The 27,769-nt window shown below is 46.5% G+C and overlaps 1 protein-coding gene across 1 annotated transcript in view; it reads right to left on the bottom strand.

Moving 5' to 3' along the window:
- ADAMTS17 (ADAM metallopeptidase with thrombospondin type 1 motif 17) overlaps positions 1-26,656 on the bottom strand; it is a 159,203-nt gene extending 132,547 nt beyond the window's left edge. The window contains exons 1-4 of the mRNA XM_033071032.1: positions 26,546-26,656; positions 25,620-25,951; positions 16,492-16,657; positions 5,763-5,935 (exon numbers count right to left, since the gene is read on the bottom strand). Coding sequence (XP_032926923.1) covers positions 5,763-5,935; positions 16,492-16,657; positions 25,620-25,951; positions 26,546-26,615 — 741 coding nt within the window. The 5' untranslated portion in view covers positions 26,616-26,656. The remainder of the gene's footprint in view (positions 1-5,762; positions 5,936-16,491; positions 16,658-25,619; positions 25,952-26,545) is intronic.
- Between the last annotated feature and the right edge of the window lie 1,113 nt (positions 26,657-27,769).

A 27,769-nucleotide genomic window follows, 5' to 3' on the forward strand; every position in this document is an offset into this window, starting at 1 on the left:
TTCTCACCCAGTGAACAAGAAAACCAGACCTCAGAGGCTCTGGGTGTCCAGGCTGTTGCACACCACATCCAAGTGTGCACCAGCAGTGAGGTGCCTGGGATATCTGGTAGCAGGGGATAACTGGTTCCAGGGGATAACTGGTTCCAGGGGATGAGGAATGGGATTTCCCACTGCAGATGTTCTCAAGATTTCCTGCTGCACAGAGACTGACTCACAGACACCTCCCTGCCCACTCCCAACACCATGGGCCACCCTTCCTCAAGCCTGCAATTGCATCACACCCTCCAGGCTGCTGTAACTACTTCCAACAGGGGAAAAGTAAAAATATCTGGGTGGTTTAGAACCTTTTCATAAAATAATTCTGGGAACAGAAGTGTCAGCTGCATGAAACTGCCATGGAGCCAAATGCAAAGGTTACTTGTTTAGGACATCACAAGTGGCAGGAAGCAGCTTGGATGGGAAAGAAATGGAGGTTGTGGATGACTGGGATGAAAGGAAGAGATGGGAAAAGTGGTCAATGTGACTGAAGTGCTGTGGATGCCCTGCTGCAGGTGAACTTCTACATTTCTGCACTGACTTCTCTGTGAGGAGTCATCAAGAGCAGAGTGAGCTCTGAAACAGGAGATATGGTAAAGAACCATACAAAACAGAGAGAAAAAATGGAAGGGAAAATGCAGTAGAGCAACAAGATGAATAAAGCCTGTCTCTGGCATCTCCCCCTTCATCTGCATTTTTCTGACAGAGCTTTACTGTACAGAATGCCCTAAAGAAAACAGGAAAGCTTGAAGGCTGGACCATCCTCCTCTGTTTGCATTCCTCCTGCCTTCCTTTCTCCTCACAGCTCTGACATGGAAGGGGCAGAAGAAAAGCAGTTTTGGCATAAGCTGTGCAGGCCTGCCCCAGCATGCACAAAGCAAACACAGACATAAGGAACTGGGCTGAGAGAGGAACTAAACTACATCATTTTAATTTTTTTTTTAATTCTCAAGAGCTTCCTCTGCAGGTGGATGGTGGGAGGGAGACGTGTGTGTTTCAGATGTCTTGGAGTTCAGAACAGCAACCCTGAGGGTAAATTGACTTTTTTTCCCCCCCTTTTTTCTTCCCTAAGCACTGCACCCAAGCAGGAGCCTTCCCATTGCCTTGGCTGCTGGATGAGGTTTGGACAGCAGAAGCCTGAGTCAGGTTACTGAGGTTGTCTTTCTCTTGTTTTGAAAAGTGCTATAGTATTTCTAACACCCACCCAAAGCCAAGCTTTCAAATTACTCCTTTAAACATTATGAAAAAGAACATATTCATAGCTCTTTATAAGATACAGTTGACATAACTCCTTCTCCTGGGGCTGCTGGAGCGAAAAGAGAAATCTGTAGACAGTGATGAAACACTCAGATCCTTTTCCCTTATGTCCCTGTTCCCATCATGAAAATTCCAGACCAGGGTAAGGGAGCTGATTATCAGTGGCAGCTCTGGAGCCTTTATGTGCCAGCCCCCAAGAGCACAGACATATAAATCCATCAATGCAAGCATGATAAAAATGATTTTATCTGCTTTTTTAACATAAAGAAAACCCTCACAGGGGAAATCCAAAATGAAAAACAATCTGTGGAGCGTAAAATCAGGTTTCAGAGAGTAAAACAGTATCATTCCTAAAGAACAACATAAGAATTTTCCCTCTTAATGACATCCAAAAGATCACTAACTTCAAGTTCCTGCTTGCTGCTGCAAAGAGCTTCCCCAGTAATCGCATGGCTTAGCAACAGCTGCAGGAGGACTGACACACACTGCAGAAATTCTCCCTCCACACTGAGAAAGGCAAGCTCCAAACCACAGTTGTAATTTATTGAAAAACCCAAAAAAATCCACTTAAGGGACAGAAAAAAACCCAAAACCAACCCAACTCATTTTTTTCAGGTTTTCAAACCCATAGAAAGCAGCTGTTAAATGACTGTGTTGTGGTCTTGGAAATTCAGAAATTCAGACGTCTCTGTCTCTAAATGCTCAGAGGGTCAGTCTGGGTGGGACTTGGTTTGCAAAGTCAGCTCTGCACTCTGCAAGGAGCCAACATCCACAGCTCACTGTTCAGGGCCTGGCTGAAACCAGTCACTCCTCATCCTCAGCAGCACAGCAGCCATGGACAGGACTTTCCAAAGGGTCTCATCCTCATTTAGCACCATTTGAACCAGTTATCTCCAGAACCATTTGAATCAATTCTCTCCAGAAAGCTGAAAACCTAAACCATGAAAACCAGACATAGCAGAGAGCAGTGCAGCTCCCAGAAACTCCTTTAAAAGCATAAAACTCCTGCAGGAACAGAACATCCATCCTAAGAGCTCCACATGGATGAAATGCACTGAGAAATTTGTTGTCAGATGCAGACTAACAGAATAGGTGAGCAAAAGAAGCACGTTTTAAAGCTGGATTTACCACAAAGGCACTTGGGTTTGGAATTCAGAGGAAGTTCTAAACACTGGTGACTGCAGAAGAAGGACATGGACAGGAGATGCTCTCAAGCCAAAGGTGAGACAAGAACTGGAATGTAAACACTGCACCAAAGCTCAATAAAAAGGGAGTTTAACTTTATCGAGCTTTTAGCTTAGAAAAAGAGATCAGCACCTATATTTCAGTAGGTGGTTTTGCAATTCCAGAGCTCTGCTGCTATTTCTCCCTGTCCATGTTCTTCCATTCCTCATACCCACAGTCTCAGTGCCTTGCTAAGCTGCAGCTGTGCATGGTGGCATTTGAAAACAACTTTATCACCTGTTTGGAAAATCATGCTGAATCAAACACCTTGCCAGAAAATAAGAAAAGATTTCTTTTTAGCAGTGGTGACTTTAAAAAAATCCAACTCAAATCCCTGGAGCTATGCTTGTTCCTACTTATACATCACAGAGCACCTTAGAGGGAAATTCTTCCATGACCTTGGAAAAATCTGTCTTATAATTTCAAGTATTAGTTCAGTAAATGGACAAACCTGCACTTCTAGAGTGACATTCACAGAAAAAAAATACTTTTAATGTGACTCTATTCTCTGTGTCAGTGGATAGAACTACAGAACAACATTAAAAACACAGCATTTGCTACATGAAGTGCTACCTGTTATTTCTGGGTTCCAAAGTGGGTTTGCTGTGCTTTTCAGCTGTTACTCTAGAAGAGGGTGGTGGGGTTTTTTTCTCTAAGATTCTCATTTACCAAGGGAGCAATAAACCCGTATTTTGTAATGCTGACTTTTTTCCCCCTTCAAAAATTCTTGTAACATAAATAGATATTAAATACTTTAAGGCAGATCACTTTATTTAAAATGTCTATAAATATAAAATGCATTAATAAGACCTCTTAATGCTTGTTTTGTGGTTTGACAGTAAACGTAATGGCTTACAGAGAGGAGTTAAGTTAATATACCCCTGACCAGTAATGTTCTATTTGCTTAAATGCAAGCATCCAAGCCAAAATTAACATTCTGGTTTCTTTTAGAGGCAGCCTGCCATCCTGCAGTATAGCTGAATAAGCACTGCCTAATATCATGGGGCAAATCCTATCCCCCAGCTAGCAGTCACCCAAGGCTGACAGGGAGGCAAGAAACCAAGATCCCAAGGAGTCAAGAGCTTGGCTAAGGGCTCCCCAAACCACACAATTATCTCCCTGAAATACATTTTTCTGAATTATCCTTCAGCTTCTTTTCCTGGGATGAAGGTCAGCTTTCATTACACAAAATAACATTGAAATCCCCTTTGATTTCCCTGAATTTCACGTGGTTTTATCACCACAGAGTAAAGGATTTATGCAATGATGCCATCTATGTGTTTGCCTGTTATTATTCCTCACTATCTTTTGTCTTGCCAGTCACTGTCCAGCAGTTTCCTTCAGAGGCCTGAAAAATGTTGCTAAGAGCGTGGGAATGTAGGTGGCCAAGGGAGAGACTCTCCCACTGCCCCTCTGAAGGCTGAGAAGCTGAAACATGAATTTAAATCCTATCAGACATCAGAAAAAACTCACACCAGTGAGTCCTCAGGAGCAATGACTTAACAGTGGGAAGCATTTCAGCTGGACCTTGCACCTGAGGAGATGTCACATCAGTGTGTTCCTCATCCAAGAGTCCTCTTCCATGTGCTCTCTCTGGTGTCCCATAAAGGGGTGAGCTCACACCACAGCATCAGAACCGAGCTTAAAAGCCCATCAGCCTAATCCATTGGAAACTAACCTTCAATATTTGTTTAAGAAATGGCTTTAGAGAACCCAGCCCATCTGTGAGCACCTCCCCACACAGATTTATTCACACCTGGCAAGCTGATGTTGCTGAGATGTTCTGCACTACCTCAGCCTGGACAGACAACAGGATTCAAAGACCCACAGCCATCTTTTGTGTAACACTTGGTCCATCAGTGTGTTCATCCCTAACAATCTTCACAGGCTGCAAAAGCTGCACAACACAGAGATCCTGGATGGCCACAATGAAATCACTGACCTACTGGCATGAGGATCATCCAAAGTAACAGCAGAGCCACAGTGGAGCACCATCAAGTGACAACTGTCAGAGCACAGTGGGAGGCAAAATAAAAGGTAGAGGAAGGAACAAAGAAAAGCAGCTCATTAATGGAAAAGACTAATTAAACTCCCTTCTCAATCAGCCTCCTGGAGGGCCCCCCCACACCAGTGCTTGATGAAGGAACACAAGATTTCTTAAAAGCTCTGTTCCCTAGCTGGTTTATGCTGAGCTTCCATCTCTTCATCACTGGGAAGCATGACCAGGCAATTACTGTTCAGGATTATTATTTTTTCCCAAGCCAATTTGCTGCTCATAAACACCAACAGAGGCACAGTGAGGAGAATGAGCTGTTCCTGGATATTACAATAGCATGGGCAAAGGAATATGAGCTTCCTCCAAGACTTTCTTGTGCAAATGGCTCTGCAAGGACCCCTGCAGCCTCTAGGCAGAGTTTTCCTTGTCTACATCCAATTTAGCCATTCTCTCCTTATTGGCACTGCCAACAACTGAGTGAGCATTCCCTGTGGGAGGCTTTGTGTTCCCTTATCAGCTGAGACAGAAGGCCCCACTGCAGGGACAGCTCACAAATTAACACCCACACTTCCCACGAGCCAAATTTCCAAATGCTCCCCTCACTCCCAAAAGATATCCTTAGGATTTCTAGAATGATTTTCAAGCCAAACTCCATCAACTACTCATAGGTATAATCAGCACCCCTTCATGCAGCCCTAGAGGTCCTGGGGTGAGAAGAGTGGGATCAGCCAGCAGTTGGGTGATAAGTTTGCCACATTTTCTCTACACGGGAAGCAGCTATTTTCATTGTGTAAAAATCAGAGATAAAAATAATTTTGGACTTAAAGCCAGATGCTCTGCTGGAAATTAGCATGACTGCTGGGTTTAACTGCCTGTAACAATGACCCATATCTCTTGTGAAGCAGGTGTGCCATAGGATTCTTGAGGAACCCAAGAAACATGTCAGACAAGACCTTTGTGGATTACTCTCCTCCAGGGTAAACCACAGCAGCACCAAAAGCCTGGTAGAAAACACCACCCCTGAACCACTATTTCCTAAGTGAAAACTTGCATTTTCAGTTTTTAAAAATGGGTTTGCCTACAAACACAAATGGAGAAGAGCCACAAAACACAATAAAACTAAAATTCCTTTTCTCGCACCTGAAGATCAAAACAGTTCTTGATTTCTGCTGTCAAGTCAGCTTTATCCTACCCTGGGTACATCCTGCTTACTCTTGCATTCTCTTTTAAGAGCATAGTACCTACTTACCATATTCATAACTGTGAGGATGAACCTCTGGGCAGCCTCTGCTCCGTGGTACTGCACCATGTCAGCATCTGCCACCACCAGGGTCTCCACCGTGTACTCGCTGGTGAGGCGAATCGCGTTCCTCCGCTCCCGCCAGTCGCTCGTGGACTTCACTTTCTTTTGTCTCTTCTTTTCTGAAAAGTCAAAATGCCTTTTAAGGCTGGCAGATCATAATAAAGCACTCCCACCCTGTTCAATAAAAGTATTCAGGTTGTAAGAGTCTCTAAATGAAAGTGTTCTTGGTGGGATAAAGAAGTTATCAAGAGGTTCCACTGCAGGTTCTCTGTCTGCAGAGAGCAGCAGATGGTGTGAAAAGAGGGAAGAGGATGGGAAAAAACTTAAGTTCAAGAAAAGGAAAAAAAATTAATTCAAATAAAAACGTTGCAGATAAGTTAAACCTCCCTTCCTCCCAACTGAAGGACTGATGTATTAATAATTTGTCTTCTTCTAAGCTGAAAGGTGAACTGTGTTTCACAGGCAGATGTGCAAAGCAGCTGAGGTGTGACCAAAGGAGAAATTCAGATATGAATTCAAACCTGCTCACTTCACTGCAGCCACAAAATTGTGTTCATGCTTTCAGTTTTAAAAACAAAGAAGCAAATGAAATAATTCAAACAAATTTATTCTTGCAATAAGAAACAGACTTCTAAGATTCACTGGGATTCTCTCTGCCCACTGTTCAGCCTGTGATATGCTATGGATACAATACTCACACTGCTATTACTATTCATTTTTTCCTGTGGAAAAGGAAAAAAGTCCTGAAACAGCACAAACACAACATTCAGAGCAAAATGCCATGGGACAGACCCTAATGGATGATCAGACAAATCCCTCTTACGTCACACAACACGTGCTGCTCATTCCCCAGAGCAGAGAATCACTTTTTAATTTTCTCTAGATTTAACTTGAGACCCTCTCTGAGCAAAGCAGCAGCCAGAGCTGAGCTGGTGTTCACTGATCCTGATTTTCCACAGCCTGTTCACCAGCTCCCTGACATAATTCAGCCTGAATTTCCCTTCTTTCCCAGACCATCAGTTTTCCCTGCCTGACCCTCCTGCATTCAGGGTGACAAACTCCATCAGCTGCAAGCCCCCCTGAGCCCACCTGAAATGGAGTCCCTGCCTTCTCCCATTCCTGCACTTTCTGCCTTGTCAATGTGCACATTTCCACCCATCCATCCCCTCTCCTCATTCCCACTTTTCTTGCAGTCATCCAGTACAACTCTGCACGTGCTTTTCTGCCCAAGGCATCAACTGTCAACACTTGGTACATATTTTAAACTGAGAAAACAACCATGAAATTTGATTTGATTTTTTTTTAAGAGAGTTTGGAAATATCCCCCTGGGTTGAAAGAGACAGACAGGAGTCTATGGACAAGAAAAAAAAGAAAAAAAAAAAAAGAAAATGTGGGGTGATCATAAATAATGGAATCTACATGCCAGCAGCAAAGATGAAAATAACCAAGTTTCAAGGGCTGTTTTCACATAGACAGGACAGCTACAGAAAAAGTGCACAATCATGGCAAAGCTGCCCTAGAGAAGAGGATCTCTGTAATAAAAATGAAATAAAATATAGAAGACTGATTATACCAGAAAGAAGGAGAGCTGAGTGCACCTTTGATTTGCCAACTAAGAGATGGAGATATCTTCAAACTCCTGTGGAACAGCTCACATATTTGTTATTTTATTCCTTTAATTTCATTCATTTCCCATCCCTCCCTCTGTACTCAACATTATAATTTAAATACCAATGAGAAATCAAAGAAAAAAGAAAATAAAAGAAGGTGAAATATTGAATATATATCTGACATTTTGGGTCTTGCTGCTGTCAATCAGAACCTTCCTGAAAACAACAGCATTTCCCCATCAAATTGTTATTTTGGAAATCCCCTAATAAATGTTTCCAGGGGTATAAACCTGTAGAGAAGTTGTTCTTATGGGGGGCTAAGCCTAGGTTCAACTGAGTCTCAGCCTGGCATTGAATGAGCTGTGTATAAAAGGTTAAGTGGAAGGAAACAATTTGAGTTCTCTGGGTTCTTACTTAGAAATCTCTCTTTTGGTGGAAGATATTTGTGTCAGAGGAGGAAGCCACTCTGCTGGACTGGAGCTTGCACTCCAGGGAGCAGAGATCATGCCATGGTCATTAGTGGTGTGGTCCCTCCTCCAGAGGCAGATGAAGGAACTGGCACCTCTTTGCAGCTGAACAAAACTCTGCAAGGTGTGACTCATGGAGAGCAGCAGCCTAAAGGGACTCCTGGCCAAGGGCTGGGCAGGCTTGGTTCACACACAGCCCCCTCTCCTCCTGAGGACTGGCTGCTCTCCACTGAGGGTTTGGGATTGGGGGATGTGTGTGGAAAACCAGAACCCCACAGGCTGCCTGGAAACACAGCCAGAGTGACCTGACAGGGAGAATCCAGGCTCTTCTCTTACCCTCACCTTCACACTGTCCAAGTGAAAATTCACCTGCACTTAAAACAGGCAACAGGACTTAGGGAGCCCACAAAGAGCTCAGGAGGTCACTGCTGATCCCTCCAGGACAGGCACAGCAACACCAGCTACTTAAAAAAAGAGAGGTTTTTCAAGTTTGTAACTCCTCCACAGGGTAAATTATTTTATCTTTTCTGGCCACTTTCACAGTGGTCTCTCTTTGCATCCTCCTGCCTACCACAAACACAAATAACTTTCCAGAATAATCAAGCACAAGGCATTTGCATGGATGAACCATAGCAGAGAGAAAGGAAATGCCCATGTCCTGTATCACAGACATTTGATGAAGAGAAAGATCCAAAACCAACAGGAAAAATTCTCATTAAGTGCATTTGCAGCTCATACCTGAAAGTGAGACAGTTTTATGGAGGTATCCAAAAAATAAAAATGCCCCATCTCACTTCAGAAACAAGCCAGCAGAGAAGTCTCATTCCTGCCCTGCAAGATTTATGGAGCATGGGCAGAGAATCCCTCCATGAGTACATGAAACCCCAAACTAAAATAAACATCAGCCATTAAAACAAGGATTAAATGCTTGGTGGATTCTTTATTTGAACAAACTGATGTTACAAATTTTGTGGTGCAGATGTTAAGTGTTAGTGTGAAGGCACAAGAGGCCATAAACCATGGGCAGGAGCTGTCAGAGGAGTTTACATTGCAGGGAGCACACAGCACATGATTTTAGGAGTCAGGTGTTCCCTGCTTAAGAGGTCAGAGAATTTCATATGAAATATGAGCTGAAACAGTCAATCTACAACACAGCACACACATGCTGCAGGTGACTGGGCACAGGGGACATCACTCCTTGGCCAGTCACTGTGACAGTGTGTTATACAGTCTATTGGGCCAAAAATCCACAAAACTCAGGACTGTGAGGTGAAGGGAGAAGGGTGAGACACCTCCAGATCCTCACAAGAAATGGCTGTGACACTGCACAAGTTGTTTAGGTGATTTTCATTTCACCTTCAAAGCCACATGCCCACTCCACACCCTGCAGCCTCTGCAGGCTCCCCCAGAATGGGAAGCACCAGAGTGCCCAGAAGCACAACCAGGCTCTTCTGAGGCTCTGTAGAAAACTCCTGAGTTCAGTGCTTTTTATGGCAACTCAACAGATGTGCAGTTCCAGAGCAACCGCCCCAAATGACCTTTTCCTATTACACACCAAAGCACTGTCTAGCACTGTCTGGCTTTTGGCAGATTCTTGCTGTAAGTGCAGAGTCCTTTCCTGTTCCTCCTGCCTGCCTTCCAACTGTATTTCCCAGACTCATCTAAAAGCAACTTCTTCTCCTATAGTCTTCCACTATTTTTTCCTGCCTAATCTTTCCCTTTGTAATTTTAGCTACCTCATTCTTGTTAAACCCACTGACAGTTTCTGGATGCTGTTCAACAAAAGCCACAAATAAAAGTTAAACTGCAGAATTCTTTCTGCAAAGCCAGATTTCTCCTTAGAAGTTCTTTTCTATTGCTCCCTTAAAAACTCTCTCCAGCTCTTCCTCAGGAGCCCTTTGCTCCCTTCCCTCCTCCCCTGACCCCTTTAACATCTCCACATACCCTCAATAGAGGGCAAGCTCTGTTTTACCATGTCCTGTTATTTCAGCAGCATAAAAAGGAAGAGAAGGTATCCAAGTGGGGCAAACAGCTAAAATTAATTCTCCCTAAGCCCCAGGAGTTTCCAGAGAACCTCTGACTGGTACTCACATTAGGCAGGTTTTATTAGCTTCACCTAAAAGTAAAAATCATCACCTCTCCAAAGCAAAACAGAAAGAAAAGGGAGATCCTGCACACAAACCAAGTCTAGAAATTAAAGAAAGGAAGTCCTTGAGGTGTATTCCTACTACTAAACCTAAAATCCTCTGTCACTGCTGAATTATCAGAGGAACAGGATACCACAAAATGTCCCTGTAGCAGCAGCAGGACAGAAGCACCTCTCAAAAGCTGCTTAATCCCAGACATGGAGCCATGGAGCCCCTTGGCCTCTGCCAGGATGCAGCACAAGAATTCTCTCTGTGCCCTGACCTGTTATATTTCCACCAAAACCTTGCAATTTCAGATTTACCACAGCCAGCTGATGCCAGTGGGTTGCCTGAAGTTCAGGAATTACAAATGGTTGCTCATTGAAAGAACAGCTCATTACAGACTAGGAGCTGTCCTCTCATTTTTAATGCCCTGTCCTACAAAACTGCATGTCCAACTTCTCTCTGACTGGAATGGTAAAATCAGGCACCAACTGCTAGGAAAAATTATTGCAGAGCAGAATGATCCATTATTCCCTAATTCACCTTCCAAAAATGGTTTTGTTTTGCTTTGGGGTTTTTTTTGTTTATTTTTTTTCTCCCAAACAGCCACTTTCATACCAAATCACAAGTTCATGACTATTTCTCTGGCACAGCAGCAAACAAGAACTTGAGACAGAAGTCATGAACTCTGAGCTGCATCTCAAAACACCACTGAGATTTTACTGCAAGGATTGTTATCCAAGTTAGTCTGTGGCTTGGACACATCAGTTAAAACCTTATTCTTCTGCAAAACAAACTCAGGCATCAACACAACCCATCAGGATTTTGTTTTAATAATCCTGTGAGACAGGACAGGATGAGCACTGTGAGCTCTGCTCAGTGGTTCAGTTTGTCACCAGGATTCAAAGATTCCCAGCTCCTGGATTATGTACACCCATCTCCCATGGACAGGACACTTCCCTGGTGGCACAAACAGGGACTCCTGGCAGATTAATAAAACAGTTTAGTGGTACAGGAGCAGGCACAGTGAGCATGGCTTGAGCTATGGACAGTGATGGCATGGAAGAAGCAAGAACACCTAAAAATTAACAATCTACCTTAGCCCAGCAACCACCTCTGCTTTTCTGGCCAGAATGACCATGGGATATCCATGAATGTCCCAAGACAAGGACAGTGGACAATTGAGCTCATCAGCACCTGCCAGGCTGGATTTCACTGGGTTCCAAGGGAGGAGCCAAGCAAAGGAGCAGCACAGCTGCTCTGGAAGGGGAAGAAATCCATTCACTGTGTGTATTTGCACTTCCTTTCTGTGTCTCTTTTTCACCTTGACAGCAGAGGAAGAAGCTGGAGTCCCTCACACTCCCCATGATCCACACTGAGGGAATAACCCAGAACAGATCTGCAGTAAAGCCTCACTGCCACATGTGATGGAAGAGGACACTCCTGAACCTCAGACTGCTGCAGGAGGCTGCTGTTTATCAGCCACGAGGAAACAATCACAGCCTTGCAAGGAAAACCCAGATTCCCCATTTGGAAGAGAAGGGACCTGGAAAAACCAAGGGATTTATCCACAGAGGTGAGACACACTCCCATGGGCAAAGTGCTGAGTTCCTGACACAGGGAATCCTTCTGTGCTTGCAAACACTTAATCACATTACATCTTCTGTGGAGCCCATTGCTGAAATCCTGCTTTAATTCTCCAACAGCTGCTTCCTAATATGGACTAATACAGGTTGCATTACATCTCTCTATTTTTAGTGCACATGTTTTTGGCCATAACAACTGCTCTTTCAGGCCAAGTCAAACCTGCAGAGAAAACACAGCTAAGAGACAATGATTAAAGATGGGGAAATGCAATGTAGCAGTAACATGTGTTTAAGATTTATACCTGTTCAGGGAAAGCATTCCCAACATTTGATACCTGCACACCAGCACTTACTTAAATTATTACCAGCTTTGATAAATTGTTAAAACAGGTTGCAAAGTAACTAAGCAGAGAAGCAACACGTTGTTATTTTGTGAATTAAAATATTGATCTTCCTGTTATTTCACTGTGTGTGCAGCACATCTGCATTAAAAGAAAACTGGTTCATTTAAACTGACAAAAGGGTTTAAAGCAAACCCACATTTAAGAGTAATTTATGAGGTCTGTATCATAAACATGAAATAACAACCTTCCCTCCAAAGACAAGCTGCTCTCTCTCATGCTCCTGGACTGTATTTTCATCAAATCCTTCCTATGTAAGGAGACTTTAATACATCACTGGAGACTTTTGGAGAAGTTGTAACAGAACTTACTTTTCCCAAAGAAACAGAAAGTTTTATGACATGGTTAGAGGAGATTCCTATGTTTTCACAACATGGTTTGATGATCTTGAACATTGATATTTTCTCAAAATCAAGAAAACCTGAAACATTTTCCCATCCACAGACTCTGAGGGCAAAGAAAACATGCAAAATATGTGTCCAAATCTCAGCAAATACTTAAACTACTGTTGTTCCATGATAGCTAAAAAAAAATTTCATTTGCTGCAGCTGAGGCTGTGGTGGATATTATCACATGGAAACTGCTTTATTGTATGTCACAAGGTTACAGAGACAGGGCAATAAAAGAAATTCTCAGTGGTTGGGCACTGCAAAAATCATGTATGATGCCTTAAAAGAGATCCTTCTCTCCTGCAGGGAAATTCTTACTTGAATGTATTAAAACCTGCAAACAAAACTCCCTTTGACTCCACTCTCTCCATAGCAAAACCACTTCTCCAGGACCTTTGACAAGAAAGTTGTCAGAGCTGGTTTTTAAAACAAGAGCAGGGTGTGACAGGTTTGTGCAGATGCTGCCCAGTGTCAGAGATGAGAAGTGATTCCCATCCCTGGTGTGAAGCCATTTCCCATGTTCCTCACATCTCCCTGCTCCACAGCAAGTGAAACCCAACCTTCCCTTCCTTCCCCCTCACTGCATGTGCACCTGGAAACCTTTTAATAGGTTTTGTGTTTGCCTCACAGGGGCTCATGTTCATGCCTGAGCAGAAATGTGCATTGTGACTTGAACTCTCTCTCTCTTGCTGGATGACAGGTGATAAAAATAAAACATATTCACATATCATATGACTAACAATAGCACCTGGCCCACGGTGATGGGATCCCTCCTTTGCTGCTGCAGCACTTTGGAATTTAAACAAAGGAATTAAAACATCAGTCCTGGGATTTTTTTAACCCATTAGTAGACACTTTCAGGTTCAAATCTCAAGGATCCAGTCATGCAAAACCTTAAGTACTTTCCCATTCTTGACTACAGCCAGATTAATCCTCTTATACAGATTATTCCAGGAGAAATTTGGCTCCCACAAAGTTCTCCTGCAGACCTAAAAATAATTTTGAGTGCTGCAGGACATGTAACACCAGTCAGACTGAAGGAGTTGTTTTAGAGATTTTATCCACCCTTTATCAATGCCTGATGGCATTACCTGGCCCCAAGCCACTCTCCCAGGGCTGGGGTCTGCAGGGACAGCACCACATTTCTGGGTGGCACACAAGGCACAGCCCTTGGAAAGCTGTGCTCTCTGTCCTCTCAGTAGCACTTCCTAATTAAGTTCATTTTGCTGTCTTAAATTGCTTTCCTGCTCCACTTCCAAATACTCACACATTACAAGCACCTTTGTTTTACAAGTTACTAAGTTCATATACCACAGGAAATTTGCCATTGAGCAATTTAGCCCTGTTTAAATTTTTATGACATGATCAATAATTAGCATTAAAACTTCAGCTGATGTTTTGTACTTTGATTCCCAAATAATCCCAGATTATGCAGCTACCTCTGAATTACAGAATTTTAAGAAGAAAACAGGGATAGAGGTGGTTCTTGTGTATTCAGAGAATATAAGAACAGCAGTAAAGGACTGGAAAGTGCCCCAGCATGGCAGTTCTGTGCCCTTGAAAAACACTCATTTTATACTGCATTTACACAGACCTGTCTTTTTCTGTCTATGTCATTCCACAATGCAGGGTTTGTATCTAAGATGTCTGGCATAGAAATATCCCCATGTATTTACAACCTCCAACCTTTCCTGCCAAGTTTTAGCCTGGGTGAGCCAAATTTTCAGCCACTGCAGAACAAGCTCTAGTACAAATCTGACCAGTCCATGAGACCTTTTCCCAGGAGAAACTCTGCAAGCACACCCCCAGATGGTCACTTCCACCCAGTTTTATTAGAAATTGACTTTCTGTGTGTCAGACAGGATTAATTTTTTCATTTCTAAACTCCTTGTGCACAAAAGTTAATCCAAAGCAGACAGGAGGCAATTAGGTTGTTAATGTGCTGAGCCTATTAACAGCCATGAGTTACATTTATCTCCCTCAATAATGACAAACATCCAGAGGTCTGCCTTTAAGTGGGAAAGCCCAAGAGCAATTGCAGTATTTTAGGACAGGGCTACTGCCCAGCAGCACTGCAGGGCTTGGCTCCCTTCTCAGCACAGCAGAAGGAATCAGCACCCAAGGAATGGGAATTCTGTTCCCAGCTGTAGCAGTGTGTCCTCAGAAACCTTCAGGAAGCAGAAGGTGCTACTGGAAATACTTTTAGTGTTTTCTTTTAGTATCTTCATGCTCACTCAGCTCCTCTTTCCCCTTGTGATCCCACATAATTATTACCCAGTGTCTCCCCAATTTCCTTCCTTTAGTCCCCCTTCTCCAGGAAGGAATTCCAGCTCTGCCAAGGACAGGGAGCATCCTGCCCCTAGAAAAAAGGTCAAAAAGGTTTAGTGGCCAAAGGGTGAGGCTGATTTCTTGGACTGATTCTGGTTCAATTCAGATTTTAACTAATGGCTGTTCCATTTTACAGTGTAAGAATTCTGAAATGCATTTTCTGTGACCACAGGGCTGCAGCACCTATGGAACTTGGCTGGGAAATCAGAGTGGTGCTGAATTCTGATGTTTTCTCTGAAAAGAGACATAAGGGATCTGTAACTGTAACCAGATCCAAGATTTCATTCTCAGAGAATCAGAAAGAAGATTGGCTTAGTCTGAACCCCTGAGAATGATAAACCTGCTGAACTATTAAGAGCTCAGCTCCAACAGGAGAAAATAAAGGTCCTGGCTGCAGGATTTACCAGCAGCACTGCCAGGGAGGACACAGCTTAGAAGCAGGCACAGGTCTGGTTAAACCCAAAAACTGAGATACAAAGATTCACAGGCAAACTTCAGGCTCCTGGGTGCCTGTTCCAGTGAGCTCCTTCAGGCCTCTTCCACTGCTGTTCCCACAAGGAAGCTTTTTGTGCCTCCTTTTGTTGCCACATCCTTCCATGTCCACCAGCAGCCCTTGTCCCTGAGCACTCAGCTCTTCCCACACCAGGGATTCTCACTCCTGTACTCAGAAATCCCCCCAGCCCTGCTCCCCATTCTTCCCCTTTGGCACCCAGCAGCAGAACCCACTGCTCCATTTCTGCAATCCACCCAGGGAAGGCAGGAGAGGAATGAAAGGAGCAGAAAATTCAGGGATACTGCAACCTAATGAAGAGATTTCACAAAGTTCCTTAAAAACAACCTCTCTGCAACACACCCAGAGAGAATTCCAGAAAGGATAAAATTAAATTGCTTCCAAAAAGTCAAAAAGTAGTTTATGCCAGCTGGCAATTTGACTGTGTGGCTTTGAAAGGGGGAGCAGACAGGATATGATCAATGAACAGAGTTGGACATTTTCTCCTGAAAAATAATAGCAAACTATAATAGATGATATAACAGCTGTTTTATCAGCTAGAGCTTAAGTTTGATGAGTCAAACACCAGACAGGAAAAGCAAAATCAAGCTCCTAGTTTAAAAAAAAAATCACCTTGATTAACTACATCTGGTAGTTCCAAATGCACACAAGCCCTTACAAAAGCAATTAAAAACCATAAAATAATACAAAGTCTGCCTAGTTGACCCTGATATGGATCATGTGCTAGACAGAAATAAGAATGATGCCATGAGAAGCTGGAAAAGAAAGCAGATTGTTTTGAAAGACAAACTGTGCATCTCTTCCATCTCCAGGTATCTCTTTATCCTATTATGAGCTGGATCTCTGGAGTTGGACTCTACAGATGATATCTCTGATTAAATTATATCAAAGTAGCTGAAGGGATGTTTTCCACTCTGAAATGTGAGGACCATCATTCTATCCCTGCCTGCTCAGCACAACTGGAAAAGTGAGATGGAAGAGCTTCCATAAACACTGACTTCAGTTAAAAAAACCTTTTGCTAAAAATGCAATGAATCCCTCCCTTGCAGTGGTCACACTGCAAGATTAGAGCAGAATTTATCATCTCACAAGTGCAGTGTTACAGCACATACCCCACAACTTCACGTCCGTGATGTGACTCCTGCCTGAAGCAGCAACAGGATTCACTGACACCTGCCATCCTTCCCCAGCTCCAGACTCACAAAATACAAACAGAATCCCCATGGCTGCTCTCTGGAGCCATCCAAGCTCACCTGGCACAACCTTGCAGTGCTCCTCAGGGCCGTGGGGCTTGGTGGGGTGGCCGGCTGTGGTGGATCTCCTCCGCCTGATGAAATGTTCCTTCCCACTGAACGAGGTCTCAGATGCATTCACAGGCTGGATCAGCAGCTGCTCTGATCCAAGCTGGATGTAGCCAACCTGTCCACAAAACAGAACAAAAAAACCCCATCAGTTTGGTACCCAGGTCATTTCACTGCAATCATTTGCAGTGTAAGGAAATGATGTGATCATGGTTGTGCTCAGCCTGTGTAATACAGACTAAAGAACTTCAGCTGCTTATTTAGCTTTTATATCACTGAGCACTGTACATTCACAAAGGAAAGGTGGGGATTCCTGTCAATACTTTTGCTTTCCCTTCTTCCTCTCCCTTCAGACACAGCCCCACAAATATGTGTGTTTTACAAGATGCTCAGCTCACACGAGGACAAATAAATCCTGTTAACAGAAATCCCTTTAAAATCACCTCTCCAGCTGCCAGGATTGCCCTGCTACTGAATGCCATTCACTGTATCAGAGCACAGAGGTGACACTGGCTGCACACAGGAGGCTCCTGTGTGCATTTTTTGGGACCAAACACCCCTTCCTGATCACTGAGAGCCACACAGACAGCTCTGCTCTCCCTGCAAGCCTCAGGTTGGGTTTCAGAGGTGAAGTCAGGAATGGACTGTTGCACTGTCCCAGTTTCAGGATTTTCCACCATCCCTGGAATAAGTGACACTGGGAAGGCAAAGACCCTGCCTAAATAACTCCACAGAGTCCAGGTCAGAGCACTGAATCCCTGCCTCCCTTGCACCAAGTCCAGACCTTACACCAGGGCTGGCAAGAACACCTTTGGAAGCCAGCTTCTGTCCCAAGAGAGCCCTCCTCTGCTCACAACCCAGAGCTTTTAAGGTTCTTTTATGCTTTTTCCACTCCTTGTCTGGCATGAAAAGAAGAGAGTGAAAGCAAAGTTATCACCTTAAAACTTAACAAAGCCTCCAGGTTTAGCAATCAACACTGAGGTTGTAACACTTTGCACAAAGTGAGTATTTACTTTTCATTGTACTAATCCAGTGATTATTTATATTGCAATTAAAAGTCTCAAAACACTTGAGAGAAGTCTTGACGTCTGATTTAACTTCTGTTAACAATACAAGGGCTCATCTGGTCTGCCAGGATTGTGCACCTGAGAGGTGAAGGTGCTTCCAGAGAGCTCCAACACCCATCCTATACAGAAAAAGAGAGGCCAGATTTTTCTGGTCCCCCCCTCCCCACATTCTGTGCCAGGCAGGCAACTCTCCAAAGAAATGCTCTGCACGTACATCCAAACTCTGTATGTTCAACAGCTGACTGTACTGCAATGATTTATAATATACATTACATACATACTGGATATTGTACATTTCCACACCTCCCTGCCAAATTCCGTCCTCACGTACACCCAGGAAATCCCTTTGGCCCAGTATTTCCAGCAGGAGGAATTTCTGCTAGCAGAAATGAGAGCTCTCCTCCTTTGACAGCCACACAAACTGAACAGCATTCAGGGGAAACCAGGGTGTCCCAGAAAGGGTCACTGATTTCTAAAGAGTGCTTGGACAAAAACAGAACTGTACAAGTTGCTGTCTCCACTGGCCATGGCTGCAAAGCACAGCACAGACAATCAGTCCCTGTCTCTGAGGAGTCAAGAGACACCTCTTTGGGGGACTTCCAAAAGAGACTTGTTCTTGGGGCAGGGAAATTGTTTAAGGATAAAATGCCTTGGCACCTCCTATGTACAGAGAAAACCCAACATTATTCCTAGGCCCTACAGAATGCTCACCAGTTCACTCTGCCCTGGAGTGTCCAGAGCTCTGCCTTTTCACTTAAATCACGACTTGGGCTTTGTCAGAATTGCTTCAGAGACAGCAAAAGTTCTGGTGACTTGTTCTTCCAGCCTCCTTTATGATGTACTCCACTGCTTCCCCTCCTTACTCCAATCTTCCAGCTGGGAGGTAGCCCCAGCCCCCCTTTTTTAATATAGGTTTTAATTATTTAGAAGAAGGGCTGTAAATCTGGTGCCATGGTACTAAACGCCACACCAGAGCTCCTGACAGACTGCCAACCATCTCAGTGCCAAAAATCCATAAGAAGAAGTCAGTTTCATCACCACCCCACATTATCCCAATTTTCTGGCATCAAGAGTGAAAATAATTTAAACCACTGGAAAAGACTTATGTTTCACATTTGCTGTGGAATTGTGAAACCTATGGAGAGCAAGAGCCATGAGTCTTCACCCTGGAATATGTTGGGAGGCATCTCAAGCTCAATCTGACAAGGCAAATAGTTCCAAGCAGGAAGGGTTTGCAGGACTGGGCCTGTAAAATATCCATAGGGAGTTAAAAATTCCCTCAGACTTGCCAGCTGGGTTCTAAAGAGTCCTCAAACTTGTTGGTCCAGAGAAGATCTTTTGGACCCTGTAACTTGAATAGTCTGGTCATTATTTTGCTTTTTCCATAAGAAATGCATCCCTCAAATCCTCCAGACCCTGAGAGATCAGACATCAGCCCTGGACAAACGCTCTGTGCTTTTCCCCTTATCTGTACAAATTCAGGGTCTGCAGAAGGCTTTGGATTGGAAGATAAGGAAGTAAAACAGAAGACCACATAACCCTCAGAGCTACTTTTCCCACATCTCTGGAAATCATTCCCATTGAATGAAATGCTTTGGATCTGCCAATTCCTGTTTGCTCAGGGAGATGCATATCAAAAGCTGGGATACTCCCTCCCATCCTTCCCTCTCTGTGGGAGCCCAGGATCTGGGATTGCTGAATGTTGGGAAAAGCAACTGCTGCCCAACCCCACCATCCTGGAGACACAGGAGTCATCAGGAGCCCAAAAATTCAGAGGAGTGCAGGAGTTCACCATTGTCTGCATCAATTTTACCAATTTAATTTTGGTATGGCCAGACCACACAGCTGACAGAACCCTGCAGCTCTGCTAACAGGAAAGGTTGAAATGATTTCAGCCTCCAAAGGCAGGCAAACTGACAAGTTGATTAAAACAAACAATAATCCTCATTTCTCACTATAGCCCCACTCACCACTGTGCTTAACAGTGGCAAGATCTTTCACATTAAGGATATTTCACATCCTTATTTTAGAAGTCAACAGTGCTGACCACCAAAACACTCCCATGTGCTCTTATCCAGGGTTTCACATACACAGGGGTCACTCAAGCAACCTGCTCACTCTGTCATCTACTCTTGTAGATCACTCCTCTGCTACAAATCATCTTCCAGTGGAGCTTTTCTTCGGCTAAACGACAGCAGGGAAAGGAGGAAGGTCCTCACTGTGGCACTGGAATGGCAGTGGTCACACAGCCTTTGTATGACCCCATCCTGCCACTGCTCTGTCCCTGTGCCCTGGTAGTGCTGGTGCAGCTACTGAAGCTCAGAACAGGGATCCAAATTCTCAGCGTTCTCTGCACAGTTTTCAATCTTCCCTCATGTTAATATTCTCCAACAGTTACACTGTTTTTCCAGCTCTTTTTATTTTCACAACATCTTTGAAGGAGATCTGTGAAATGCTGAATCTTTAACAGATTCTTCTCTTGCTCCTAAGTGTTCATTAGTTACATACATATGAACACACTGAAAAGAGAACAGATTTAAACATCTGACAAATTCCATCCCCCTCTCAATTTCTCAACTGTTACGCTGTAAATCGTTGTTTAACCATTTCCTCAAAGTTAAAAGGAAGTTAATGTTTAAAGTGAAGAACAAAACAACCCACAAATACAGTTTAATAAACTTCATGTGGGCTTTAGTCCCACCCTTATTAACCATGCTTTGGTTGGTTATTATTTAAAAGTGCAGTTCAAGCAAATCGAAAAGAAGAGCCTTAAATCAAGTCTTGTTCCAGAGTCATTTCAGGTTTACACTCAGTTCTGAGAGCAGAGCACACCTAGGAATATCTGTCCTGTCCTGGCCTCCAACTCTGCTAAAGAAGGAAACCTCAACATGTTCTCCCTCTTGTCCACTGTGGAAGAGGAAAGAAGATCCCAGCACAAGGAAACTCAGCACAGCAACTTTAAGAGGTTTAATTTTTCAGCTCATGGCCCAGCTATGGATGAATGCCAGCTCCTCTCCCAGACAGGAGAGTTCAGCAAAGCTGAAGGTTTCCTCAGGGGAAGTTGTATCATTTTATAATTCCCACAGCAGCAGAGGCTCCTGAGTCACCTGAAGGGCAGCACCACCCTGGTGCAGGCAGAAAATACTTCCCAGGCCAGGGATGGAGCTCAGGGAGCTGCTCTGAACCAGCCCCAGCTCCCTCTGCAGTCAATGAAGGCAGGCAAACTCCTCCAGAGGGACAATTCACCAACCTAAGGTACCTATGGCACAGCATGAACCACCAGGGAAGGGCTCTTTGTCACTCACCCCTCACAACCAGCCTGGCCTCAACCTGCCAGACTGGGGTCTCTTCTGCATCCTTGCTCCTCTCTTTGCCAGGGACAGAGCAGATTTAGTGTTTATCCAGGAGCCCTTGGAGTCACTGCTCATTCCCTGCAGGCTGCAGTCCAACCTGCTCAGTTCTTTTGCCCTTTCTGCCCTTCCAGACAGGATCCAAGCCCACACCTGGACATCCAGGTCCTGCAAGGCATTCACACCCACCTGTAAATCACTGGGACTTCAGAGACCTTACAGGAAGTCCAGATAGATGCTTTTATCATCTGTACATCTACACCCTCACACAGATTGTGTGTGGTCCCAAATGAACAGGACACACCAGAATGAAGAGCCACCATTCAGAAACACTTTAACAAGCTGCAAAACTTGTCCACCAGGAGATGCAGGAAGTCAAATGTACCCAAAGCTTGGAAGAAAAGGAGCCCTTTTCTTCTCTGAGTAGATTGTAATGAGACATTACTACAAAATCTTTAGGTTTTCCCAACTTCCAGCATGCACTCCTTAAGATGTAGTTTCAATTAGTCTATTCCACCCCACATAAAGAAAAATCACTGTTCTCACTCCATGAGCCCTTGTAATGTGCATCACCCATTTCCACCACTCCAGTCTGCTCAAGAAGTTCAATGGAGACAAAACTGGGATGTGAAAATGTTACATGAACTACCCTGAACAGGAGGGAGGCACAAACTTTCCTCTTACCTCAACTGAAAAGGACAAGCTAGTTTATTTAGAGATAAGCTAAAGAGCAATCCTGAACCCAAGATCAAAGATGCTGGATTTTAAAATACAAGTTATTTAGAATCAAACCTCTAAATGCATCCCAGTGATTTTCACCTTTTGGTTCCTGAACAGTTTTTAAGTTCATTTCTATATATAATGCTTATTTTAATGCTTATTTTATCATTGATTCATGACCCTCTTAAAATTGTAACTGTTTCCAAAATGTAGGTATGAGAAATATGAAAAGCCTACACCTGCTGTAAGGGGCTGATGCTGCAGTCCAGCACTTCAGCATGTGACAGTGACTCAACTGTGGCCTTACAGAGCTGGAAATTTCCAAAAAATAAAGTTCCTGTACTGACTGCTGTGTTCTGGTGCTGGTCCCAGGGGCTGCAGACCCACCTGGGAGTGCCCAGCCCCAGGGAAGGACAGTGCAGCCCTGAGCTGGGCCAGAGTCCAAGTGCTGGCACAGCTGCACTGCCCAGAGCACGGTGCTGCCAAGGGAAAGGCAGCAGCACTTTCCAGGAACACGGTGCCTCCTGCCTGGGCTGAATTCCCAGTTTGTCACAAGGAACAGGAGGGCTGGAGCATCCCCACATGAGCTATTTCAGCTGTACCTCAATGATCAGACCTTGGGTACAGCAGTGCTTACCTCAGTCTGACCTCACACAGCCCTGAGAGCACGGCCACCCTTCCCAAAGCAGCAAACTGCAGCAGCCACACACTGGTTAGCAGCAGCATCTGTGAGCAGAGCTTAAAAACCAGACCCCAGCCTTCAGATGCCACACTGGCAATCTGATATCATCATCAGGAAGCAATTGCTCAGTCTGGCTGCAGCTCAGTTTTCATGCCACTGTGTCAGGGATTTTGTTTTTACTAGAACTCCACTTGCCCTGATCATTTTATATCACTTTTGGTATGATTTATGGCATGGTTGAGAATATGATTGCAGCAAGGCCTGAGCCAGCTGGAGATCAGGACACAGCATTACTGCCCACTCCACTTCTTAGCAACCAGGTTTTCTAAAGGAGATGTCTTGATCACACAGTTAAGAGTCCAATGAGCATTCCCCTGCTGGAATTTTCAGGAAACCCCCCACTGCAGCATTAGAAGACAAATGCCAGGACAAACAGGCTGCAAGGTTTCCACTACCAAGGTCTTTCCTCTAGCCCAGCAGGTCTGGCCCATGTCCCACCTGTGAAGCTGCTGCTGAGGGAAAAGCCTTATTCCTTCTGCAGCAAACAGGGCTCAAGGAAGCAACAGGAAAATAAAAATTTAAAAAGTGATAGTCTTAGTATTTTAAATTGCCAGACAAGAAGGCAAAAAGTTTGGGCTCTAGAGTCACCTGCTCTCAGTTCAACTCATGGCAGATTAAAGACTTCCTAGGCAATTTATGGCAAACTTTTGATTTCTCTGATCCCAGAAAACATCTTAGCACTAAATTGCACAGCTTTCACTGCAGGTATGCTGGTTTAGTGTGGCCAGTGCAAAAGGCTGTGTGAACACTGCAAACTGCTCAAAATGTGAGATGTTTCATATTTAAAGATAGAGTTAAGAACCCAAAATGGTCCACTTAGCTAGAGTAAGAAGCTACATGGTGGTATGGATTATTTCAATGAAACCATTTCAATAATTAATGAGGTTCATCTGAAGTTTAGTTTCATCAGTCTTAAGTTCAGGCTCATCCTCAGGACACTGGAGTTTTCTGTTCTCTAGTTTTGAGCTCACAAGGGTGTTTTAACATTAACTCACTCAAATGTACCAAGCACCTGCTTTTAGCCCTTTGCCATTCCTGGTGATTATCTGAATGAAGAGGATGAATGGATTCCTCTAACAGGAAAGGAGCATCCCAGCATGCAGAAACACCTTTCTCTCAACACATCTGCCCACACCACCCTCAGCACTCCCAGCACCAGGTGCACAGGCAAGCACAGCTCTGCCAACACTGTCACTAACACACAGGGCTTTGTCTCCAAGAGGTGGCACAAACCAGCAGTTTTGACACTGATCCCAGGTTGATCCAGCTCAGTCATGTCAATTTAGCCATTGCTTAGAATTCCCATGATCCAAACAGGTACTGCAATATTGCTGCTGAGTAGTGAGCGAAGACTAACTAGTCTTGTCTCTTTTTCAGCTTTTCTACTGGGAATTTTGCCAAACTTTTTCACCCCCTCCTCCATTCCCTGATCTCAGGCAGTTAATACCATGCCTACAACTACATTCCTCTTTTTTTAAAGGTTCCTCCTCTGCTTGTTTGCGCTTTCCAGCTTTGGAAGCCCAGTAAGATTAACAAAACATGCCTGCTGACAAAAGCATAGAGCTGTTAGTGATTTAAGGCTTTGAACTAGAGATATTAGTTTTAAGCTTCCCTCGGTGGAACTCAGCTCAATTTCCAGTGCCACTCAGACCTCAGCATCTCCGTTTGTTGGGTTTTTTTTAATCCTGAGGCACAGCGCCCTCAAATGGCTCCGGAATGAAGGCTGGAGCCCCGAGGGCAGAGCATGAACTGCTTCTCACTACGGTTTAAGGATAAAACTCCATCATCAGGTCTGTTCTGACAGGCACACTTCCCAGGACCATCTGCTGGGAATCACTGCCTAATGCCCCGCTGACTTCCTGAAGTACTTTCAAGCTACCAACAATAATTGCAAAACTACTCAATGTCTTCAGCATCTCAGTCTCCACCACTGAGAAACTTTCTGTCCCACACAAGATCACCTGCTCCTGGCAGGATGCTCAGAGAGCCAGGCCTTGCAGAGCCACCTGAAACTACAGCAGAGATCCTGACACTTGTGGTGGGAAAAGCACCCCTGAGTGGGATGTTCTTCTGATCACCCTGGAGCACTGGCTGCTCCCCGACCACAGCTCCCAGTGAACTCCCCAACACCGATGGAAGGAGCCTGGGAAGAGCCAGCTGCAAAGCTGCCACAGCATCAAGCCAGGATGGCACCAAATCACCCCCAGCAGGACACAGCCACTTGCCCCTTGGCTGGGGGACAGTGACACAAGATGTTCCCCCCACCAGGACGCTCCTCTACAGCACCCTGGAGTTCTGCCCACCCACAATGGAACTGCAGGGACTGAGGCCCCTCAGGGATGGCTGGGACAGCTCCACAGCGGAGAGCCAGGGTGGGCAGAACACCAGGGGACAGCAGCGGTGCTCGGCAGGGCCCAGGAGGTGAGGGGACAGGAGGGTCACCTTGCTGAGGGCAGGTGAAGCACAGGCATCCCCCTCATCGGGCTGACAGTACTGGGACACAAAGGGGAGCAGGGCGGGATGGAGAACCAGCCCTGAGGGGAGCAGGGCAAGGATGGCAGTACCAGCCCTGAGGGGAGCAGGGTGGGATGGAGAACCAGCCCTGAGGGGAACAGGGCAAGGATGGCAGTACCAGCCCTGAGCAGCAGCGGGATGGCAGTACCAGCCCTGAGGAGGGGAGCGGGATGGGATGGCAGTACCAGCCCTGAGGGGAGCAGGGGAGGGATGGCAGTACCAGCCCAGAGGAGGGGAGTGGGATGGCAGTACCAGCCCTGAGGAGGGGAGTGGGATGGCAGTACCAGCCCTGAGGAGGGGAGTGGGATGGCAGTACCAGCCCTGAGGAAGGGAGCAGGATGGAATGGCAGTACCAGCCCTGAGGAGGGAAGCAGGGTGGGATAGCAGTACCAGCCCTGACGAGGGGAGTGGGATGGCAGTACCAGCCCTGAGGGGAGCAGGGCAGGGATGGCAGTACCAGCCCTGAGGAGGGAAGTGGGATGGCAGTACCAGCCCTGAGGAGGGGAGTGGGATGGCAGTACCAGCCCTGAGGAGGGGAGTGGGATGGCAGTACCAGCCCTGAGGAGGGGAGTGGGATGGCAGTACCAGCCCTGAGGAGGGGAGTGGGATGGCAATACCAGCCCTGAAGGGAGCAGGGGAGGGATGGCAGTACCAGCCCAGAGGGGAGCAGGGGAGGGATGGCAGTACCAGCCCGGCGCAGGTGCTGAGGGAGGCGAAGGAGTCGCTGCGGTTCAGAGCGTGTCCCGAGTAGAAGCAGAGCTGCTCCCGGGGGGGCCGCCGCGCCTCCCCGCGCCGCCGCTCCACCGCGAAGCCCCGGGCCAGGAAGCGCAGGTCGCGGCGGAGGTGCAGGTACAGCTCGGCTCCGGCGGCGGGCAGGCGGAGCAGCACGGCCTCCTCCTCCTCCGCCGCCGCTGCCCGCCGGCGCCGGGGGCCGCCGCGATCCCCTCCGGGCGGCAGCAGGTGGATCTTCTCCAGCGGCACTCGCTCCGGGATCACCACTTCCAGCTCCGCTCCGCCAGCTGCAGGCGAGAAGGAGAGAGGCTCAGGCGCTCGCAGCCCGCAGCCCGGCCCGACGGGGCGGCCGGGGGCTGCGGCACCCCCCGCTCCCGGGACAGCCCCGCGCTCGGGTTTCAGCGCAGACAGCCCCGCGCTGCAAACTGCGAACGGGCTGCGCAGACAATGGAGCCAGCGGAGCACGGCGATTTATTTCTCTCTATATACACATATATTAGAGACAGAAGCGTGCAGGGGAGAGAGGAACAGAGCAAACGCTAAAGCTACTTGTATCATTAAAAAAAATATATATAGCTGAGACACAAGCATCGCATTTCACCAACCCCAATAAAAATCTGCAGGGAGAAGGGGAAAAGCAGAGCGAGCCGCAGCAGCAGCCAAGGACAGTCAGCAGCTTTCCACATGGAACGCTACAGCAGCAGCGGGAGGACAGGAAAAGAAAATACAACAGCTTGGAGCAATTCATCCCGCGGGCTGGGACCGCGGCCACGCAGGGGATGCGGTGCGTGCCCTGCGCTCCGCGCCCGCACGCTGCCGCCCCGGACCGGACCCTGTCAGCACCGCCGGGGAAGGGGAGCCGGGGCGGCAGGGAGCGCTACCTGTGCCGGCGTCCAGTCCGCAGAGCAGCAGGCAGGGCACGACGAGGGGCAGGAGGCAGCCGTCAAACATGGTAGTGCGGCGGCGGGGCCGAGCGCGCAGCGCGGCTACGACAGCGCGGCCGGAGTGCGCCCTGCCCGCCCTCGGCACCGGGGATCGCCGCGGCGCGCGCCCGGCCACGCCCCCCGCCGCGGCTCCGTGCGCCCATTGGCGGCTGCGGGCGCTGGGACACGCCCCCCGCTCCCCCATTGGCTGCGCGCCTGCGGAGCCGCGCGGGGGGAACGCACGTGGGCGCGGGCGGCCGGCAGGGGGCGCCCTCTCCTGCCCCGGCCCGGCCCCTGAGGGAGCCGCGGGCCCGCTCCGGACCCGGTGTCGGTTCGGGACCCGGTGTCGGTTCGGGACATCCCGGCCGGGTCAGGGGGTCTGACGGGAGCCATCCCGCCGCTGGGCAGCCCCGTCGTGCTTCCTCCGTCTCCCTTTCCTCATCACTAACGGAATTTAGACACTGTCACGGCAGCTCGCTTGAGAAAGTCACCCATTCCTTCCCCAGCACCATCCGCAGGGCTGGTACCAAGGCTTGGAAGACCAGGAAAAAAATTAGTTTGGTGATATCATAAGAATGAGTTTGATTGGAAGGCACCACAGAGCGACATCTGGTCAAAGCTCCCTGCTCAAGCAGGGTCATCCCAGACGTCATATATGGACGCAGATTTTGGGCAATGATCCCATGTACTTCCAACGCACTCCTTGCACGGATGAAAATAAGAAGCAAGTGCATAAAGCTTAAAAGATATAAAAATTTATTTTTGCTACCAATTCCCATTTTCACTGAGGTCCTGCAGCCACTGGAGTTCCTTCCCAGCTGGCTGAGCCACATCCTGCGTGTCCTCAGCTGTGCAGGGATCAGAACTCGGCTTGGACAGGGGCTGCTGAAAGCAGTAGGGGGATTTCCAAGAGCAGAAAGGTTTCTGCTGTGTTTGGTGGGTTTTGGATGGGATCCTGTGCTCCTGGCATGGTTGACTCATGGAAAGCAGTCAAGACCCAACCTGTTAGCAGCTTTAAATTGTGGTGGCCCAGCACAGCAGTGTCCTAGAGTTTAAACTCCTGCAAAAATCTGCAACTTTGTTCCTGAAATTGTAGCAGAATTCAAAGGAAGACCCATAAAAGAGTGTGAATGACTCTGGCAGATCTCCCTGCAGCACTTCCACAAGAACTGTCCAGAGCCG

This window comes from Catharus ustulatus, chromosome 12, assembly GCF_009819885.2.
Source record: "Catharus ustulatus isolate bCatUst1 chromosome 12, bCatUst1.pri.v2, whole genome shotgun sequence".
Taxonomy (NCBI): Eukaryota; Metazoa; Chordata; class Aves; order Passeriformes; family Turdidae; genus Catharus; species Catharus ustulatus.